Source organism: Eubalaena glacialis, chromosome 3 (genome assembly GCF_028564815.1).
Source record: "Eubalaena glacialis isolate mEubGla1 chromosome 3, mEubGla1.1.hap2.+ XY, whole genome shotgun sequence".
In the NCBI taxonomy this organism is placed as follows: domain Eukaryota; kingdom Metazoa; phylum Chordata; class Mammalia; order Artiodactyla; family Balaenidae; genus Eubalaena; species Eubalaena glacialis.
This window is the reverse complement of record NC_083718.1, coordinates 185,697,920-185,714,953: the sequence shown is the minus strand read 5'-3', so window position 1 is coordinate 185,714,953 and position 17,034 is coordinate 185,697,920. Positions and strand designations below refer to the sequence as shown.

Below are 17,034 nucleotides of genomic sequence, written 5' to 3'. Positions count from 1 at the left end.
TCCTGGTCTCCCGGATCTTTCCTGCCTGCATGGAAACATACGGATGATTCTCCCACGTAAAAAACAACTTACTCCCTCATACCCATTAGAATGGCAAATATAAAGAGAAAGAAAGAAAGAGAGAGGGAGGGAGGGAAGGAGGGAGGAGAGAAAGGAAGGAAGGAAAGAAAGGAAAGAAAGGAAAAAGAAAGGAAGAGGAAAGAAAGGAAAGAAAGGAAAAAGAAAGGAAGAGGAAAGAAAGAAAGAAAAAAGGAAGGAAGGAAGGAAGCATTGGTGAAGATGTAGAGAAACTGGAACCCTCTTGCATTGCTGGTGGGAAAGTAAAATGGTGCAGATGCTATGGAATACAATATGGTGGTTTCTCAGAAAAATTAAATAGGGAATTGCCATATGATCCAGTGATTCTAATTCTGATTAAACCCAAAAGAATTGAAAGCAGAGACGCAAACAGATACTCATATGCCAGTGTTCATTGCAGCATTATTCACAATAGCTAAAAGGTGGCAGCAAACCAAGGGTCCATGGATGGGTGAATGGGTAAACAAAGGATGGTATATTTATACAATAGAATATTATTCAGCCTTAAAAAGGAAAGAAATTCTGACACATTCTGCAACATGGATGGACCTCGCAGACATTATGCTAAGTGAAAGAAACCAGTCACAAAAAGACAAATACCGTATGATTCCACTTATATGAGGCCCCTAGAGCAGCCAAATTCATAGAGACAGAAAGTAGAATGGGGGTTGCCAGAGGCTGGGGGGAGAGGGGAATTTGGAGTTAATGTTTACTGGGTACAGAATTTTCAATTTTGTAAGATGAAAAGAGTTAGGGACATGGATGGTGGTGATGGTTGCCCAACATGGTGAATATGCAGGCATACCTTGGAGAGAGTGCAGGTTTGGTTCCAGACCACCACAATAAAGCGAGTCACATAAATTTTTTGGTTTCCCAGTGTATATAAAATTTACGTTTACACTATACTGTAGTTTATTGTGTGCAATAGCATTATGTCTAAAAAAACAATGTGCATACCTTAATTTAAAAATACGTTATTGGACTTCCCTGGTGGTGCAGTGGTTAAGAATCCACCTGCCAGTGCAGGGGACACGGGTTCGAGCCCTGGTCCGGGAAGATCCCACATGCTGCGGAGCAACTAAGCCCGTGCGCCACAACTACTGAGCCTGTGCTCTAGAGCCCGCGAGCCACAACTACTGAGCCCGAGTGCCACAACTACTGAAGCCCGCTCACCTAGAGCCCGTGCTCTGCAACAAGAGAAGCCACCCGATGAGAAGCCCGCGAACCGCAACGAAGAGCAGCCCCCGCAACTAGAGAAAAGCCTGCGCGCAGCAACAAAGACCCAAGGCAGCCAAAAAAAAAAAAAAAAAAAAAAAACTTTATTGCTAAAAAATGCCAGCCATCATCCGAGCCTTCAGTGAGTCGTGATCTTTTTGCTGGTGGAGGGTCTCGCCTTGATGTTGATGCTGCTGACTGATCAGGCCGGTGGTTGCTGAAGGGTCTTAGTTTTAAAAATAAGACGACAATGGAGTTTGCTGCATTGATTGACTCTTCCTTTTGCAGACGATTTCTCTGTAGCATACAAAGCTACAAAGCTAAGTTTGATAGCATTTTACCCACAGTAGAACTTCTTTAAAAATTGGAGTCAATCCTCTCAAACCCTACAGCTGCTTTATCAACTACGCTTATATAAGATTCTAAATTCCCTGCTGTCATTTCAACAATCTTCATATCACCTGTACCAGGAGTAGATTCCATCTCAAAAAAACCACTTTTTTTGCTCATCCATAAGAAGCAAGTCCTCATCCATCCAAGTTTTATCGTGAGATTGCAGCAATTCAGTCACATCTTCAGGCTCCACTTCTAATTCTACTTCTTTTGTTATTTCTACCACATCTGCCGTTATTCCTCCACGGAAGTCTTAAATCCCTCGAAGTCATCAATGAGCATTGGAATCAACTTTTTCTAAACTCCTATTAAGGTTGGTATTTTGACCTCATCTCATGAATCATGAATGGTCTTAATGGCATCTAGAATGGTGACTCCTTTCCAGAAGGGTTTTTTAGCTTACTTTGCCCAGATCCATCAGAGGACTCACTATCTATGGCAGCTATAGCCACACAAAATGTATTTCTTAAATAATAAGACTTGAAAGTTGAAATTACTCCTTGATCCATGAGCTGCAGAATGGGTGTCCTGTTAGCAGGCATGAAGACATTAATCTCCATCAGAGCTCATGAGTGACCAGATGCATTGTGAATGAGCAGTAATATTTGGAAGGAATCTTTGTTTCTGAGCAGTAGATCTCAACAGTGGGCTTAAAATATTTAGTAAACCATGTTGCAAACAGATGTGCTGTCAATCCAAGCTTTGTTGGATTTATAGAGCACAGGCAGAGTAGAGTTAGCATAATTCTTAAGGGCCCTAGGATTTTCATAATGGTAAATGAGCATTGACTTTAACCTAAAGTCACCAGCTACATTAACCCCTAACAAGAGAGTCAGTCTGTCCTTTGAAGCTTTGAAGCCAGGCACTGACTTTTCCTCTCTAGCTATGAAAGTCCTAGATGCCATCTTCTTCCAATAGAAGGTTGTTTCATCTACGTTGAAAATCTGTTGTTTAGTGTAGCCACCTTCATTCATTATCTTAGCAAGATCTTCAGGGTAACTTGCTGCAGCTTTTATATCAGCACTTGCTGCTTCACGTGGCACTTTTATGTTATGGAGATGGCTTCTTTCCTTCAGCCTCATGAACCAACCCCTGCTGCCTTCAAACTTTTCTTCTGTAGCTTCCTCACCTCTCTCAGCCTTCCTAGAATTGAAGAAAGTTAGAGCCTTGCTCTGGGTTAGGCTTTGGCTTAAGGCATTGTTGTGGCTGGTTTGATCTTCTATCGAGACCACCAAAACTTTCTCCATATCAGCAGTAAGGCTGTTTCGCTTTCTCATCATTCATATATTCACTGGAGTAGCACTTTTAATTTCCTTCAAGAACTTTCCTTTGCATTCACAACTTGGCTAACTGGCACAGGAGGCCTACCTGCCTATCTCAGCTTTCAACCTGCCTTCCTCAGTAAGCTTCATCGTTTCTAACTTTTTTTTTTTTTTTGGCTGCATCAGGTCTTAGTTGCGACATGCAAGATCTTTGTGCAGGCATGCGGGATCTTTCACTGCGGCCCACGGGCTTCTCTCTAGCAGGCTTCTCTCTAGTTGTGGCGTGTGGATTTTTTCTCTCTCTCTCTCGTTGAAGCGTGCGGGTTTTTTCTCTCTCCCTCGTTGAGGCGTGCAGGTTCAGTAGCTGTGGCACGAGGGCTTAGTTGCCCCGCTGCTTGTGGGATCTTAGTTCCCCGACCAGGGATCGAACCCACGTCCCTGCATTGGAAGGCAGATTCTTTACCACTGGACCACCAGGGAAGTCCCCCATCATTTCTAACTTTTGATTTAAAGTAAGAGACGTGTGATTCTTCCTTTCACTTGAACACTTAGAGGCCATTGTAGGGTTATTAACTGGCATGATTTAAATATTGTCGTGTCTCGGGGAACAGGAAGGCCCGAGGAGAGGGAGAGAGATGGGGGAATAGTTGGTCAGTGGAGCAGTCAGAACATACACAACATTGATTAACTTCACCATCTTTTATGGGCGTGGTTTTGGATGCCCCCCAAACAGTTGCAATAGTAACATCAAAAATCACTGATCACATTTCACCATTACAAATATAATAATAATGAAAAAGTTTGAAATATTTCAAGAATTTTTTTTTTTTTTTGGCCGTGCGTGCTGCGGGCTTGCAGGATTTTAGTTCCCCAACCAGGGATTGAACCCAGGGCCCTCGGCAGTGAAAGCGTAGAGTCCTAACCACTAGACCACCAGGGAATTCCTGAAATATTTCAAGAATTACCAGAACGTGACACAGAGATACAAAGTGAGCAAATGCTTTTGGAAAAATGGCACCGATAGACTTGCTAGACGCATGGTTGTCACAAGTCTTCGGTTTGTAAAAAATGCAGTATCTGCAAAGCACAATAAAGCGAAATGCAATAAAACAAGGTGTGCCTGTACTTAACGCCACTGAACTGTTCTCTCAGGAATGACTGAGATGGCAGATTTTATGTTATGTGCATTTCACTACAATTACAAACAGCAAAAACCTTCTGGAAAACAATTCTCCCTTCAGTTACTGTCAGATTTCCCAGCTACTGTTTTGTTTTGTTTTGTTTTGTTTTTTTGGCCACACTGCACAGTTTGTAGGATCTTAGTTTCTGGACCAGGGATTGAACCCGGGGCCATGGAGGTGAAAGTGCTGAGTCCTAACCACTGGACTGCCAAGGAACTCCCAGCTACTCCTAACAGCAGAACACGTAGAAAATGTTGTCTATTGGCATTCACTGTCTCCAGTTTATCTTCTCCTATTTTCTCTTGAGCTCACGCCAGTGAGGCTGTGTCCACCTCACCACTAAAACTCTACTGGCCAGGTCGCTGCTGACACTAACCCTGCTGCTTGATTACCAGAGGCTCTCAGGGCTCCTCTCGCTCCCCCTGTGGGCAGCGTTTGACCCACGTGACCAGCCCCCTCCCTGAAACACGTTCCTCACCTGCCTCCAGGAGCACACACACCCCTGGCTCTCCTGCCGGCTCGTCTCAGGGGCTCCTTCTGCCTCCTTTGCTTCTCCCTCCTCATCTTGGCCCTTGGGCATCTTCTCCACCTCCCACACCCTCCCCTGTGAGTCCCATCCAGCTTCGTGGCTTTAAGTACCACAAATGCATCCTGCCGGCTCCCAGTGTTTGAATGGATAAGTATTCACTGTGCTCCTACTTCACTGCAGGCACTGCTCTAGGTGTTGGGATGCAGCAACGACGAAAACAAATGGGTGGGAAGAGAGACAATAAGAAAACACACAAACGGCTTACAGCAGATGGTACAAGTATTAGATTAGGGGTATTACATGCTTCTTAATAGCATCTAATCTACTTTTTCTTTGCACCAGTCAGCATCCCAGGATAGAGCTCTCATTCCCACTCATGTTTATGGGGCACTGCTCTTAAGTACAGTATACCTAACTCATTAATTATGGCTGGGCCATAATTAATGGGTAGCAGTATTTTCTAAAAATGGATTCATGCACACATCCAAGCCACATTAAAATTTCAACTTAGAGTTTCTACAAAGTCTGTCTCCTTTCTATATGAAGAAAATGAAGCTGGCCACAGAGAATGGAAGGATTGGAGGATCCCCCTCCTGGATCAGGACATCAGGGAAGGGACCAGAGAGGTGACTTGGAGAAGAGGCCTGACGAATGGAGGGAGGGCCGGAGCACGACCTGGGGCTAGGATGGGGCACAGTGATAGAGAAAGAGAGGGGCCAGGTCTAAAGGGCTTCCCCTGTCCTGCTAAGGTGGGCAGTGGGCAAAGGGACTCACTGAACACTTGTAGCTACCTAGAGGTAGCGCTAGATCTCACAGGTTAAGGGCTCACTCCCATAAGACTGCCTTCATTTCACACACCAATCACAGGTCCAGGTGTTACCTGTGCTTCTGACCGACCTCTTATATGACAACCAACTTGGGTTTCATTACTTTGCTAAAGCAGCTCATAGAACTCAAGAAAACAATTTACTTGTTAGGCTACCAGCTTATTACAAAGGATACAGCTCAGATTCAGGAAGAGCCAGACAGAAGAGATGCAAAGGGCAACGTTTATGTGAGAAGGGGCCGGGGCTTCCATGCTCTTTCTGGGTGCACCGCCCTCCCAGCACATCCACTTGTTCAGCAACCTGGACGCTTTCTGAACCCCGTCCTTTTGGGGTTTTAGGGAGGCTTCATTAACAGGCATGCTTGATTGAATCACCGGCCATTGGTGATTGATTCAACCTCCAGCCCCTCTTCCCAACCCAGAGGTAAGGGGTTGAGGTGGAAAGTTCCAACCCTCTAATCACGTGGTTCATTCCTCTGGCAACCAGCCCCCATCCTTAGGGGCTTTCCAAAAGCCACCTATTAACATAAACTTAGGTGTGACTGAAAGGGGTTTGACATGAATAATAAGACACTGGTTTTGCCTTTATGGCTCTGGAGCTATTTCAGAAATGAGGACCCAAGAACAAATATTTGAACAAAAGATGTTCCATTGCTCTCTTCACTTGGGAAATTCCAAAGATTTTTTAAGAGTTGTGAGCCAGGAATGGAGGATGAAGATCAAATATGTATTTCTTATTATAAATCACAATATCACAGTGGGTAAATTTGGAGTAACTGAAGGCAGCCACCTGCCTGATGGGTTAACCAGTCAAATGGGCCAGTTGAAGACCCTTCTGCTTCTTTCTTTTCTTTAACTGAGACAGAACAAGTGGTTTCAATAAGGTAGGCCAGCACAGATGGGAGCAAGCGACTTCTGGATTCCTCTTCATCTAGTCTGCATTCAGGCATCATCGTTATGGGGCACCCTGATGGATTAGCACAGAAGTCAAGAGTTGTGGACCTTAAAGTCCACCTTTCCAGGTGTGAATCCTGGCTCCACCACTTCCTGTTTGTGTGACCTCAGGCAAGTTAATGACCTTCTCTGTGCCTCACTCTCCTTATCTCTAAAATGAGGTGAAAATATCACATCCCTCAGAGTAAGGGATTAATACATGAACTACTATCTATGAAATACTTGGAACTGTGCCTGGCACATAGTAAGTGCTCAGTAAATATTAGTGGCTATTTTTGTATGTTGGGGGGGGTGCTCCTGGGGATGCAACAGAATGCCAGCTGGAGCTGGCATGCTAGGAGGGGCTGTGTAAAAAAATATGTGTAGGCTATGCCAGTGGTGAGTGCTAAGAAGAAAAATAAAGCAACGTAAGGGGACAGACAGGAGTGGGGGTATTGCTACTTTGCAAGGGGAGTTCAGGAAGGCTTCTCTGAGGAGCTGGTATTTGAGTAGAGGCCTTGGTAAAGGGAGGGTGGGACAGCCTTGGAACCCCGGGGACAGGACATGAGGTCAGGAGGGTGGCTTCAGAAGCCAGGGGAAGGATGTTGGGTTTTATTTCCCACATCATGGGAGAGATCTGAGCATTGCCTGCTCTAAGAGTTGGGAAACGGAGCTTCGGTTATTTTATCTCCATAATTGCTCCGGGAGATAGGCAAGGTACCAATTATCCCTGCCATGCAGAGGAGGGCAGGACCCGCTGGGCTTGATACTCATCTAAGAAGTTGAGTTGGGTGGACAGTCTGTGGGAGGCTCCTGATAACCAGCTCTGTAGAATTTTCTCTCTCTCTGAGGACTTCTCTGCTCCACCTGGAGCTCTATATTCAGAAACCAGAAACCAGGGCAGCATCTGGAAAGCTGGGAGCTTGCTCAGGGCAATCCTAAACGTTAGGAGTCCTGGGATTGTACCTTAGCTCCACCCATAACCTGCTGTGTGAACTTGGAGCAGGCACTGTCCCTCTCTGGAGCTCAGAATCCCTCTGTAAGATGATGGGGCTGACCCCTGAGCTATGGTCTGTCCTTTGTCCTTCTTCCCACAGAGTGACAGTACCACCCCTGCCCAGGCTGTCTGCATTTTCACAAGAGACTCTGGACCTGCACTGTCAAATACAAATACTGAATTTTGAAGACTTAGTACAAAACATATATAGAATAGCTCAGTAATAATTTTTATACTGATTACGTGTTGAAATGATACCATTTCGGAGACGTTAGGTTAAATAAAATATTAACACTAATTTCACCTGTTTCTTTTCACTTTTCTTACTGTGGCTGCTAGAAAATTTAGAATTACGTGTGTGGCTTGATTATATTTCTATTGGACAGTGCTGCTCTGGAAACTTCTGGATCTGATTAAATTAATTCATATTTAAAATTATAGCTCCCTCTCCCCTAAGATGCCTACCTCTCCCATGGGACTCTTACAGTACTTATCACCTTCTCAAATATTGTATAATTTACATATGTTATATTTATTGCTCACAGTCTGCTTCTCTTGCTAGAATGCAAACTCCAATAGGGCATTTTTATAGACAAAAATATGTCTGTTTTGCTCAGTGATGTAGCCCCAAGTGCTTAGAAGAGTGCCAAGCGTATAGGAGGTGCTCAATAAATGGTGAAAGAATAAACGAATGAATGTAAGCCTAGGGAGGATGGGGGTTCCACCATTGCCAATTCTTCCATTTTTTTTTTCTAGAGAAGCTCCAAATATAGATTTTCACAAGTGATCTCCAGCTTTTAAAATGTAACTTAACTTCAATTATTTTAAGGCTTTGTGTGGGCCAAAAGGAACATTTCTCCAGCAGTTTTGGCTGACTGTCTGCAGCCACTCTGGTCTAGATGATCTGAAGGTTAGGTAGGGAGGGGCCTGATATTGGGGAGTACTGAGCAGGGCCCCTCAAATATGCCTGCCCCAGAAAACCTGGCCCTTCTGGGCCAACATACATCTCAGAGTCTAGTGTGGATGGTAATTAAGGACATTCCTCATCTCCTGCAGCCCCTCACCTGTTATGTGTCAGAAACTTGCAGCTTTGGGGGCCACAGCATGGGTGGGGGACCATGGGAGGACCTTCCCTATGGCCAACACAACCCCTTTCCCTCTGCCAGGACAACATTTGACCTCTCTGTTCCCTGTTTTCTCCATAACGAGTATAAATTTTGCTCTAATAATTGAAGCTCAGGGCAGTGGGCTGGTGCAGGAAGGGCTGAGGCCATTATGGAGAGGGATTCAGGCTCACAGAAGAGTCCGGCATTGTCCTATGGTCTCTCTGCATGACTTTAAGTTCCTTCCCCTTCCTAGTCCTCAGTTTCCCCTTCTGTACAATGAGGGCTTTGGACCAGCTCTGCATTTCCAAACCCATCACCTGGCGAGCTGGGTCCCCCTGCAGACTCCCTGAACTTGAACCCTTGGGGGCCAGTTCTTCCCATTGAGGCCTCCATCTAAAACTGTACACTCCTCCTTCCTACCTTGCTTCCCTGCGTTATTTCTCTCTTTAGTGCCCATCACCATCCTGTTCACTCTATATTTTATGCTGACTTTGTTTGTTCTCCGTCTCTCCTCCCTTGCTGGTATGTAAGCCCCAGGAGGGCGGAGATCTTTTAAATATCAGCTTTATTGAGGAATAATTAACAGAAAACACAATTTCCCAATTTTAAGTGCACACTTCAATGAACTTTGACAACTGTATACAGCCTCATGACCATCACAACAATCAAGATACAGAACAGCTCCATCACCCCGAAAAGTTCCCTCCTGTCCCTTCCTAGTCAATCCCCCCCCCCTCACCCCTGTCCCCTGGCCACCACTGATCTGCTTGTGCCGTTCTAGTTTAGAATAGCATAGAAATGAAATCATTACGGTACATGGCCTTGCGTGGTCTGGCTTTTTTCACAAAGCTGATACTTTTGAGGTTCCTCCAAGATAGTATCTGTATCAGCAGTTTGCTCCTTTTTACTGCTGAGTAGTATTCCACTGTATGGGTCCATTGCAATCTCTTTTCTTCTTTTATAAACATTTAAAATATTTATTTATTTATTTTGGCTGCACTGGGTCTTAGTTGCAGCATGCGGGATCTTTGTTGAGGCGTGTGGGATCTTTAGTTGTGGCATGCGGACTCTTAGTTGAGGCATGCAGACTTCTTAGTTGCGGCACGCATGCAGGATCTAGTTCCCTGACCAGGGATTGAACCCAGACTCCTTGCACTGGGGCGTGGAGTCTTACCCAGTGGACTACCAGGGAAGTCCCTGCAATCTCTTTATCCATTCTCCTGTTGATGGATATTTTGATTATTTCCTGTTTTGGGCTATTATGAATAAAGCTGCTATGAATATTTGTGTATAAGTCTTTGCATGCACATGTGCTTTCATTTCTCTTGCGTAAATACCTGGGAGTGGGATGGCTGTGCGGTAAACGTATGTTAAGATTGATAAGGAACCGAGGCCCAAAGACTCTCAGTGATACTGGTTGAAGGAATGGAGCCCTGGCATCTGCATTTTAAATAAACTCCCCAGGTACAGTCAGGTGTCTCTGTGTTGGAAGATCTGGACCCTGAGCTCCTTCAGCTCTGATGGCTGCCTTCCCTTCTGCCTTCTGTGGAGTCTAGGGTTTTACACCCAAACCTCAGCTTCTGGGGGGACCCAGTGTTGAGATTCTGATGGGTTGACCCCCACCTCAGAGAAACTCAGGCCTTGCTTGGGAGTGAGTCAGCCCACAAGCACCTTCATTAGCTTAGCATCATGAGGGCTGATAACTGTCATGGTAAATAGATACTCTTGCAACCTTGCCAGCCTGTGTCCTGCATCTTCTGACTTTTTATGAGCCTGAGATGTTCTTCCTGCCCTTCTGGTGATAATCCAAGATGAGGCGTTCGTTTGTTCATTCTTTCATAGCATTGGGCCTTTTCTGTGCTAGGCCATGTCTAGGTACTGAGGAAACATTTGTGAAAAAGATATAATTTCTGCTGTCAGTGAACTTTCAGAGTGACGAAAGATAACATAGGTATAAACAAATAAGATAATCTCATCTCAGGCAACATTAAGTTCTGTTAAGATAATATAACAGGGTAATGGATGAGGGGAACTTCAGATAGGGCAGCAGGGAAATCCTCTCTGAGATGGAATATTTGAAGCAAGGAGTGGCCTATATGATTATCCAGAGCTGCCCTGTAGTCATACAAGTCTATTGAGCACTTGAAATGTAGCTAGTTTGTATTACGATGTGCAGTAGTGTAAAATACACACCAGATTTAAAAAACTAATATAAAAACCCCCAAAATATCTTATTAATAATTTTTTTCTGTTGGTTACAGGTTGAGATGATAATATTTAGAATATATTGGATTAAATAAAATATATTATTAATTTCACCTTTTTGTTTTTCCTGTAAAAAATGTACCGACTAAATAAATGTACTATGTGGCTTGCGTTATATTCCCATTGGACAGCAGTTAGGGTAAAAGCATCCTAAGTAGAGAGATGCGAATGCAAAAGTCCCGGGGCAGGAACTGAAGGATGCTGGGACAGAGTAGGCCCGGGAAAGAGTGGCAGAAATGAGAATGGAACCAATTCAGTAGGATCTTGGTGTCGGCTCTCTGAGGAGGTGGGTTTTAATTTAAGTATAATGCGGAAAAGATTTTAACCAGGGAAGTGGCATGGTATGAATTATGTTTTAACAGACTCCTGCGGCTGATTAAGTGGCAAACAGATTGCGGGCGGGTCGTTGTAGAAGGAAGAATCCTGGGTTCCAATACTTCTGAGCCAATATGTCCTATATATTATCCTTCCCCCGGACTCGGTTTACCCCCGCGCTGTAAAATGGGGGGGGCCTGTTTGGGCCTTTCTACCGCTTCAGCCCCAGCACCTGCGAGCCCTGGAGGGGCGGGCAGCCCTGCAGGAGCGGCCGCGGGCGCCAGGGGGCGCCTCCTCGATGACTCGGCGCTCGGCTGGCCAGGCGCCGGTGTGTCGCCCGCTCGATTGGTCGGGTCGGGGCGGGTCTGAGCGCCGCGGGTCAGCGCCATTGAGGAGCGGCGGGGAGGAAGCGCCGCGCAGTGCCTGGCTGGGGCGGGCGGCCCGGGACACCGACAGGTACGGGCCGAGGCGGGGCGGCGCCGGGCGGCGAGCAGGACCGGGGGCCGCAGGGCGGGCGTGGGCCTGCGGTCAGCCGCTCCGGCTCCGCTTCAGACCTGGAGGCCCCGGCCCGCCCGGGCGGAGCGCTGCGCTGGGAGCCCGGGGACCCCGGCGTCCGGCCCTCCGGCCGTCTGAGCTCTTCGGGGGATCCCTGGGGCGTCTGAGCCCCAGACGGCCCCGAGCGCCCCGCCCTCACCGGGACCCTGGAGTCCAAGGCCCTGCTGGCGCCCGAGCCACACGCTCGGGCGTTCTGAGCTTCCCGGGACTTCGGCGTCCGTGTGCTGGGGAGTCTGAACCCCCGCCGGACCCGCACCCTTTCCCGGGTCGGGGCAGCCTGGTGCCCTGGGATCGAGGGGGTGTCAGGCCGCGTCTCCCCGCCGGAGCCTCGGTCTCCACGGGGGAGCCCAGGGTGTGAGCCCCCCTGCCTTATGCCCAAGAATATGGCTCCAGTCAGGGCTCCAGAGGGTCTTAATCACCCCCTTCTCCAGCCTTCTGGGGTCACGTTCTGGGATGGGGACATCAGGCCTCAAACCTCTCTTTACCCCTCGCCCCCTGGGGTCACGCCCTGGCTGAGCCCCTCCTTCCGGGGCTGGGACGCGCGGCTCCGTTCCCTTCAGGCTCTATCTGGGAGGTGGGGTCTCCGGCCCCTGGAGCAGGGCGTAGGGTTCTGAGAGCAGAGGGGCGGCAGACGGGCTGGAGGAGCCTCGCCTCCTGGGCAGTCTCCTTCCTGCGGGGCCCCCGTCCCTCTCCGGCCTCCGATGTCCGAGCTCCCAGGGCCGGCAGCCCTCAGCCCCGCCGCCTCCGCTCCCGCGTCCTGTTGCCAGCCCTTCCTACTCAGGGCTCCAGGGCTCCAGCCGCTCCTCGAGGGAGGGGCCTGGCTCAAGGTCATGGCCGGCTGTCTGCCCACCGGTAGGCTGGGCACTGATCCCCAGTGTCACCTGCCCCACCGATTAGGGGAGGCCAGGTGGGGTTAGTACCAGGCCTAGAAACCCTGATGGACCAGAGTATAAAAACACTTTGGGATTCTGGCCAGTCTGGCGGCCCTTCCTGATACCGGATTCCTTAACGGAATCCTTGAAGTGGCCTCAAACCTGGTCTAGATGCTTAGCAGAGCTAATGGATGCCGTCTAGCTTGGGCCTCAGTGTACTGCACAGGGCGTTTTATAGTGTTTCTCACCCCATCTTCTTTTAATCTGTGCTTTGCATTCGTCCACCTTCAGGGGAGGTAGGGTAGGGCCAGATCTTGTGTACAAACTGACAGTTGTTTCCCTTTATAAGGAGAGCACTTGTAGATGGCACCAGAGAGAGTTTGTTGGCATTTAGGACCAGAATCAGTGGCAGTAACTTCAAAAGTAAAGAGTGTTCCAACTTTGGCTCTTTGCTTAAGTGTGTTTGGACTTTACATAGTGAGACTAGGTTAGTCAGGTTCATGTTTTGTTTTTGTAGGTTTACTCATTTAAAGTTATAGAAAGAAGTGTTTCCTTTACTCAGGCTGTTAAACATTTCTTATTTTAAGAAATTTGTTCTTGTAATCTCTTCTTTAAATAAGTGTATGCAGTAATTTTTAGCAGATTCCTAATTTTACATAACAATGTAGCTTTAAAAAAGATCTTTGGAGAGAAATTAGTATTTTTCCAAATGCTGTTTATTTTCTTATACGTTTTTACTGTCATTGTTGACAAATAAAAGTTAATCTTCTCTGGAAATGCAAGACACTATTGACGAATAAAAACAGATTTTTCCTGGAGGTTAACTCTTGTAGAGCATTGTGTTTTGGGGTTTTTGGTGAGTGGAAGCCTCTCAGTTGGGATAAGAGTATCTCCTGGCACTAAGGTGAATAACTGGAGATGGGGCAAAGTGCTTGGAAAGGATCCCGAAAGGGCCGGTTCCAAGTGGGATGCCTGCCACAGCAAACCTGGAGTGTCAGGCTTGGTGGGCTGGTGTCCGACATGCTTGGCTCAGAGTAAGATTTGGAGCCCTCGGTTCTAACTAGGATCTACTAGCTGAGCAATCTTGAAACCCATTTAAACTTTTGTGTCTCAAGTTCCCTCATGTTAACTTTACGGAATACTAAAAGTAATCTCTGTTTTGTAATGCTAATAAACAGCAGTTATTGTAATGACAGCAGTAAATCAGCACTGACTGTAAATACTGCAGCTGGAACCAGAGGATTTCTGGTGTCTGCAGTTACTGACTAAGGGGGTCCCTTGTATCAGCACTGTCTGGTGTCCAGGTACCAGCAATGCAGCTCCAGGACAGTTAAGAAGAGTGATAAACCACTGTCGTCTCCCTTCCATTTATATCATTTTATGAATGAGCCTGATGAACAGGTTTGCAAAATTGATTTCGGGAAGGCTTAAAGAGGATCGGTGCAGAATATGAAGTTCACTGATGCAATCTCTTAGGCCATTTTTGCCTTAATCTAGGACAGGGTTTCTCAACCTTGGTACTGTTGGCATTTGGGGCTGGATAATTCATTGCTGCGGGGGGCTATCTCGTGCATTGTAGGAAGTTTAGCAGCCTCCATGGTCTCTTCTCACAAGGTACCAGTAGCAATCCCCCCAGTCGTGATATTCAAAAACGTCTCTAGACATTGCCATATCACATCTGGATGAGAACCTCTGATCAGGACAGTCTAGTCTCCAGGTCAGTCACCAAAAGCAAGCAGTTTAACGATCAGTTACATCGAAAAGATACACAACTTTGAATTGTAGGTAATTTTTGGTGAATTTATAAGTGACTATCCCTTGCAGCTGCATCAAAATGCAGATGTATTGGTTTGGCCCTCCATTTACTAGTGGGGGCATCTTACAGTGCTTTTCATCCCATCTTTCTTTCTTTTTTTTTTTTTAAATTGAAGTATAGTTGATTTACAATATTGTGGTAGTTTCAGGTATACAGCAAAGTGATTCAGTTATATATATTTCAGATTATTTTCTATTATAGATTATTATGCAATATTGAATATTCTTCCCTGTGTTATGCAGTAAACCCTTGTTGCTTGTCTATTTTATATACAGTAGTGTGTCTGTTAATCCCATACTCCTAATTTATCCCTCCCCTCTTCCCCCTTTAGTAACCATAAGTTTGTTTTCTATGTCTGTGAGTCTGTTTCTCTTTTGTATATAGATTCATTTGGATTATTTTTCAGATTTCACATATAAATGATATCATATAATATTTGTCTTTCTCTGTCTGACTTCACTTAGTTTGATAGTCTCTAGGTCCATGCATGTTGCTGCAAATAATATTTCCTTCTTTTTTATGGCTGAGTAGTATTCCATTATATATATATATATACCACACCTTCTTTATCCAGTCATCTGTTGATGGATACTTAGGGTGCTTCCATGTCTTGGCTATTGTAAATAGTGGTGCAGTGAACATTGGTCACCCCATCTTTTCTTAAATCTGTGCTTTGCATCTAGCCACCTTCAGGGCAGGTAGAGTAGGATATCAGCTTGGAAAAACTGTCTGGTTTTTCTGTTCATTTCCTTTTTTTTTTTCTTTCATAGATTCTTCTGTGACCATGAGAGAGAGAAATAAAGAATGATCCATGAGTTTTAAACACCTTGTCTTGAGGATATAGTCATGTTGGAAGGTCTTGTAGCCTGGGTTCTCAATACCTATCTGGGGAAATATGTCAATAACCTGAACACTGATCAGCTGTCCGTTGCGCTTCTGAAAGGTGAGTACATGTATCTCTTTTTGGTGAAGTATGCTTTGCAGATTGCATTTCTATTTTTTATGTTCTTTTTGTTGTATTGAGAATAATAAACCCCGATGGACAGATGGCTTTGTATTAAATATGTGTAAAAGGAAATAATGTTCTTCCATATGACACTGATTATTATTACAGGGTAACTTAAGTATATAGCTGGATTGTTGTAGATTTTAGGGGACTGTTAAATATTAAAAGGAAAATAAAAAAAAAAAGACCATGCACCTGGTGACTGTGCTTTACCCCAGTTACTTTTTTAGTTTTATGAAGCTTTGTGGAGGCAGCCAGGATGTAGTGACAATGGCATTGGCTTCGGCTTCAAATCCTGCTGTGTTACTTGTTAGCTACATGAACAAGTCACTGAAATTCTGAGCCTCAGTTTCTTTAGAAAAAGAGGGTAATGTACCTTTACAGCATTGCTAAAAGGATCAAGTGGCGTGACCATTGAAGCCCTATCCTGCTGGTGTGTAATAGACACCCAGCAGAAGTTTTAAAATACGTTACTGTGGGGTCTTCCAGTAGAATTTCTGAGTTCTTGTCTTGCTGAGTAGTAACGTACCTAAAGCTTGAGACATTTTAGCCTTTACAGGTCTATACTGTGTAAATGCAGCCCAGTGGTTTGATGTGGGGATTGGAAAGCAACTTTCTTCTCCTTCTCCTTGTTTTAATTTGAGTTCTGTTTGCTCAACTCAAAATGGAGCCCTTTAACAAATCTAGAGAAAGAAGATAAAGTCAGTTGGCAAACGTGTAGAATCATAGAAAGAGGAAAGGAGGCCTCAGATATAGTGGAAACCTCCTGGGCTTCCTGGGAGTATGAGTTTTGGCACGTGGACCAGGGCAGGTTAGTGGGGCTTGCAGTGATCCAGATGTGTGTATAGTCTGAGCACAGGGTGCAGTGATTTTCTCTTCCCAGAAGCAGCGTTCTCCGGGGTTTCCTGACCCACCTAAACCAGTGGAGTGATCGCGGCAGCAATAGGCGGTGGCGAGCTAGCATGGTTGCACCTCCCCGCTCCCTTCCTTTCTTTGGAAACAGAAGTGGGTTCTTTCCTGTTCTTCGGCTTTTCCTTCTGCCCTTTCCTAGAAGGGAGCTGCTTAGTGGAAAGTGAAAGTGACCAGTTGTCAGGGCGGGGCTGTGTTTAAAGTACAACAGTAGTGTCAGGTTCACCTCTTTGGTCACTTATTGAAGTTCTCAGACACACTGTGAAGCTAACCAGGTTGTACAGGGCAGGTAACAGGGCCTAGAAGGAGCAACATTGTTATTAGCAACAACAGAGCTGGCTTTCTCAAGAGTGGTATGGTAAGAAGAAGGATCTTTGCTAAAGAAATGAATAAATAGAAATTTGTGGTACCTGATAAATCATGGAGTCTGTACTAATAATTTCTAATCTCAGCAATTTTAGACAGAACATATCTTGTAAGGACAACTGTGTGTATCTCTGAAGCTTTCTACTGCTTTTCTGTGCTTATCTCTTCTTAAAAATTATTCTCTATGGCTTTTAATGAATCTGTGGAATTTGAGGAATGTTTCTCTGCAGACTAGAAAAATGCTTTTTCTTTCAAAACTTGTGTCAGTTAGGTACTCTGTCCTTATGGCTCCAAAGCACACCATGATGCTTGGCCAGAAAAGTTTTAGAGCATTGCAATGCACTGAGAGAATGGCTTTGTAAAGGAGTTGACACTTTTTGTTGATCTTGATGACATAGTTAAGCAGTGTT

The 17,034-nt window shown here is 45.6% G+C and overlaps 1 protein-coding gene across 5 annotated transcripts in view; it reads left to right on the top strand.

The window, feature by feature from the left end:
* Positions 1 to 11,476: 11,476 nt before the first annotated feature.
* The window catches only part of VPS13D (vacuolar protein sorting 13 homolog D), a 241,012-nt gene continuing 235,454 nt past the window's right edge, over positions 11,477 to 17,034 (top strand). For all 5 annotated transcript variants that reach the window (XM_061184936.1, XM_061184937.1, XM_061184935.1 and 2 more), the window contains exons 1-2: positions 11,477 to 11,556; positions 15,114 to 15,286. In XM_061184936.1, the coding sequence (XP_061040919.1) occupies positions 15,190 to 15,286 (97 nt within the window). In that variant the 5' untranslated portion in view covers positions 11,477 to 11,556; positions 15,114 to 15,189. The remainder of the gene's footprint in view (positions 11,557 to 15,113; positions 15,287 to 17,034) is intronic.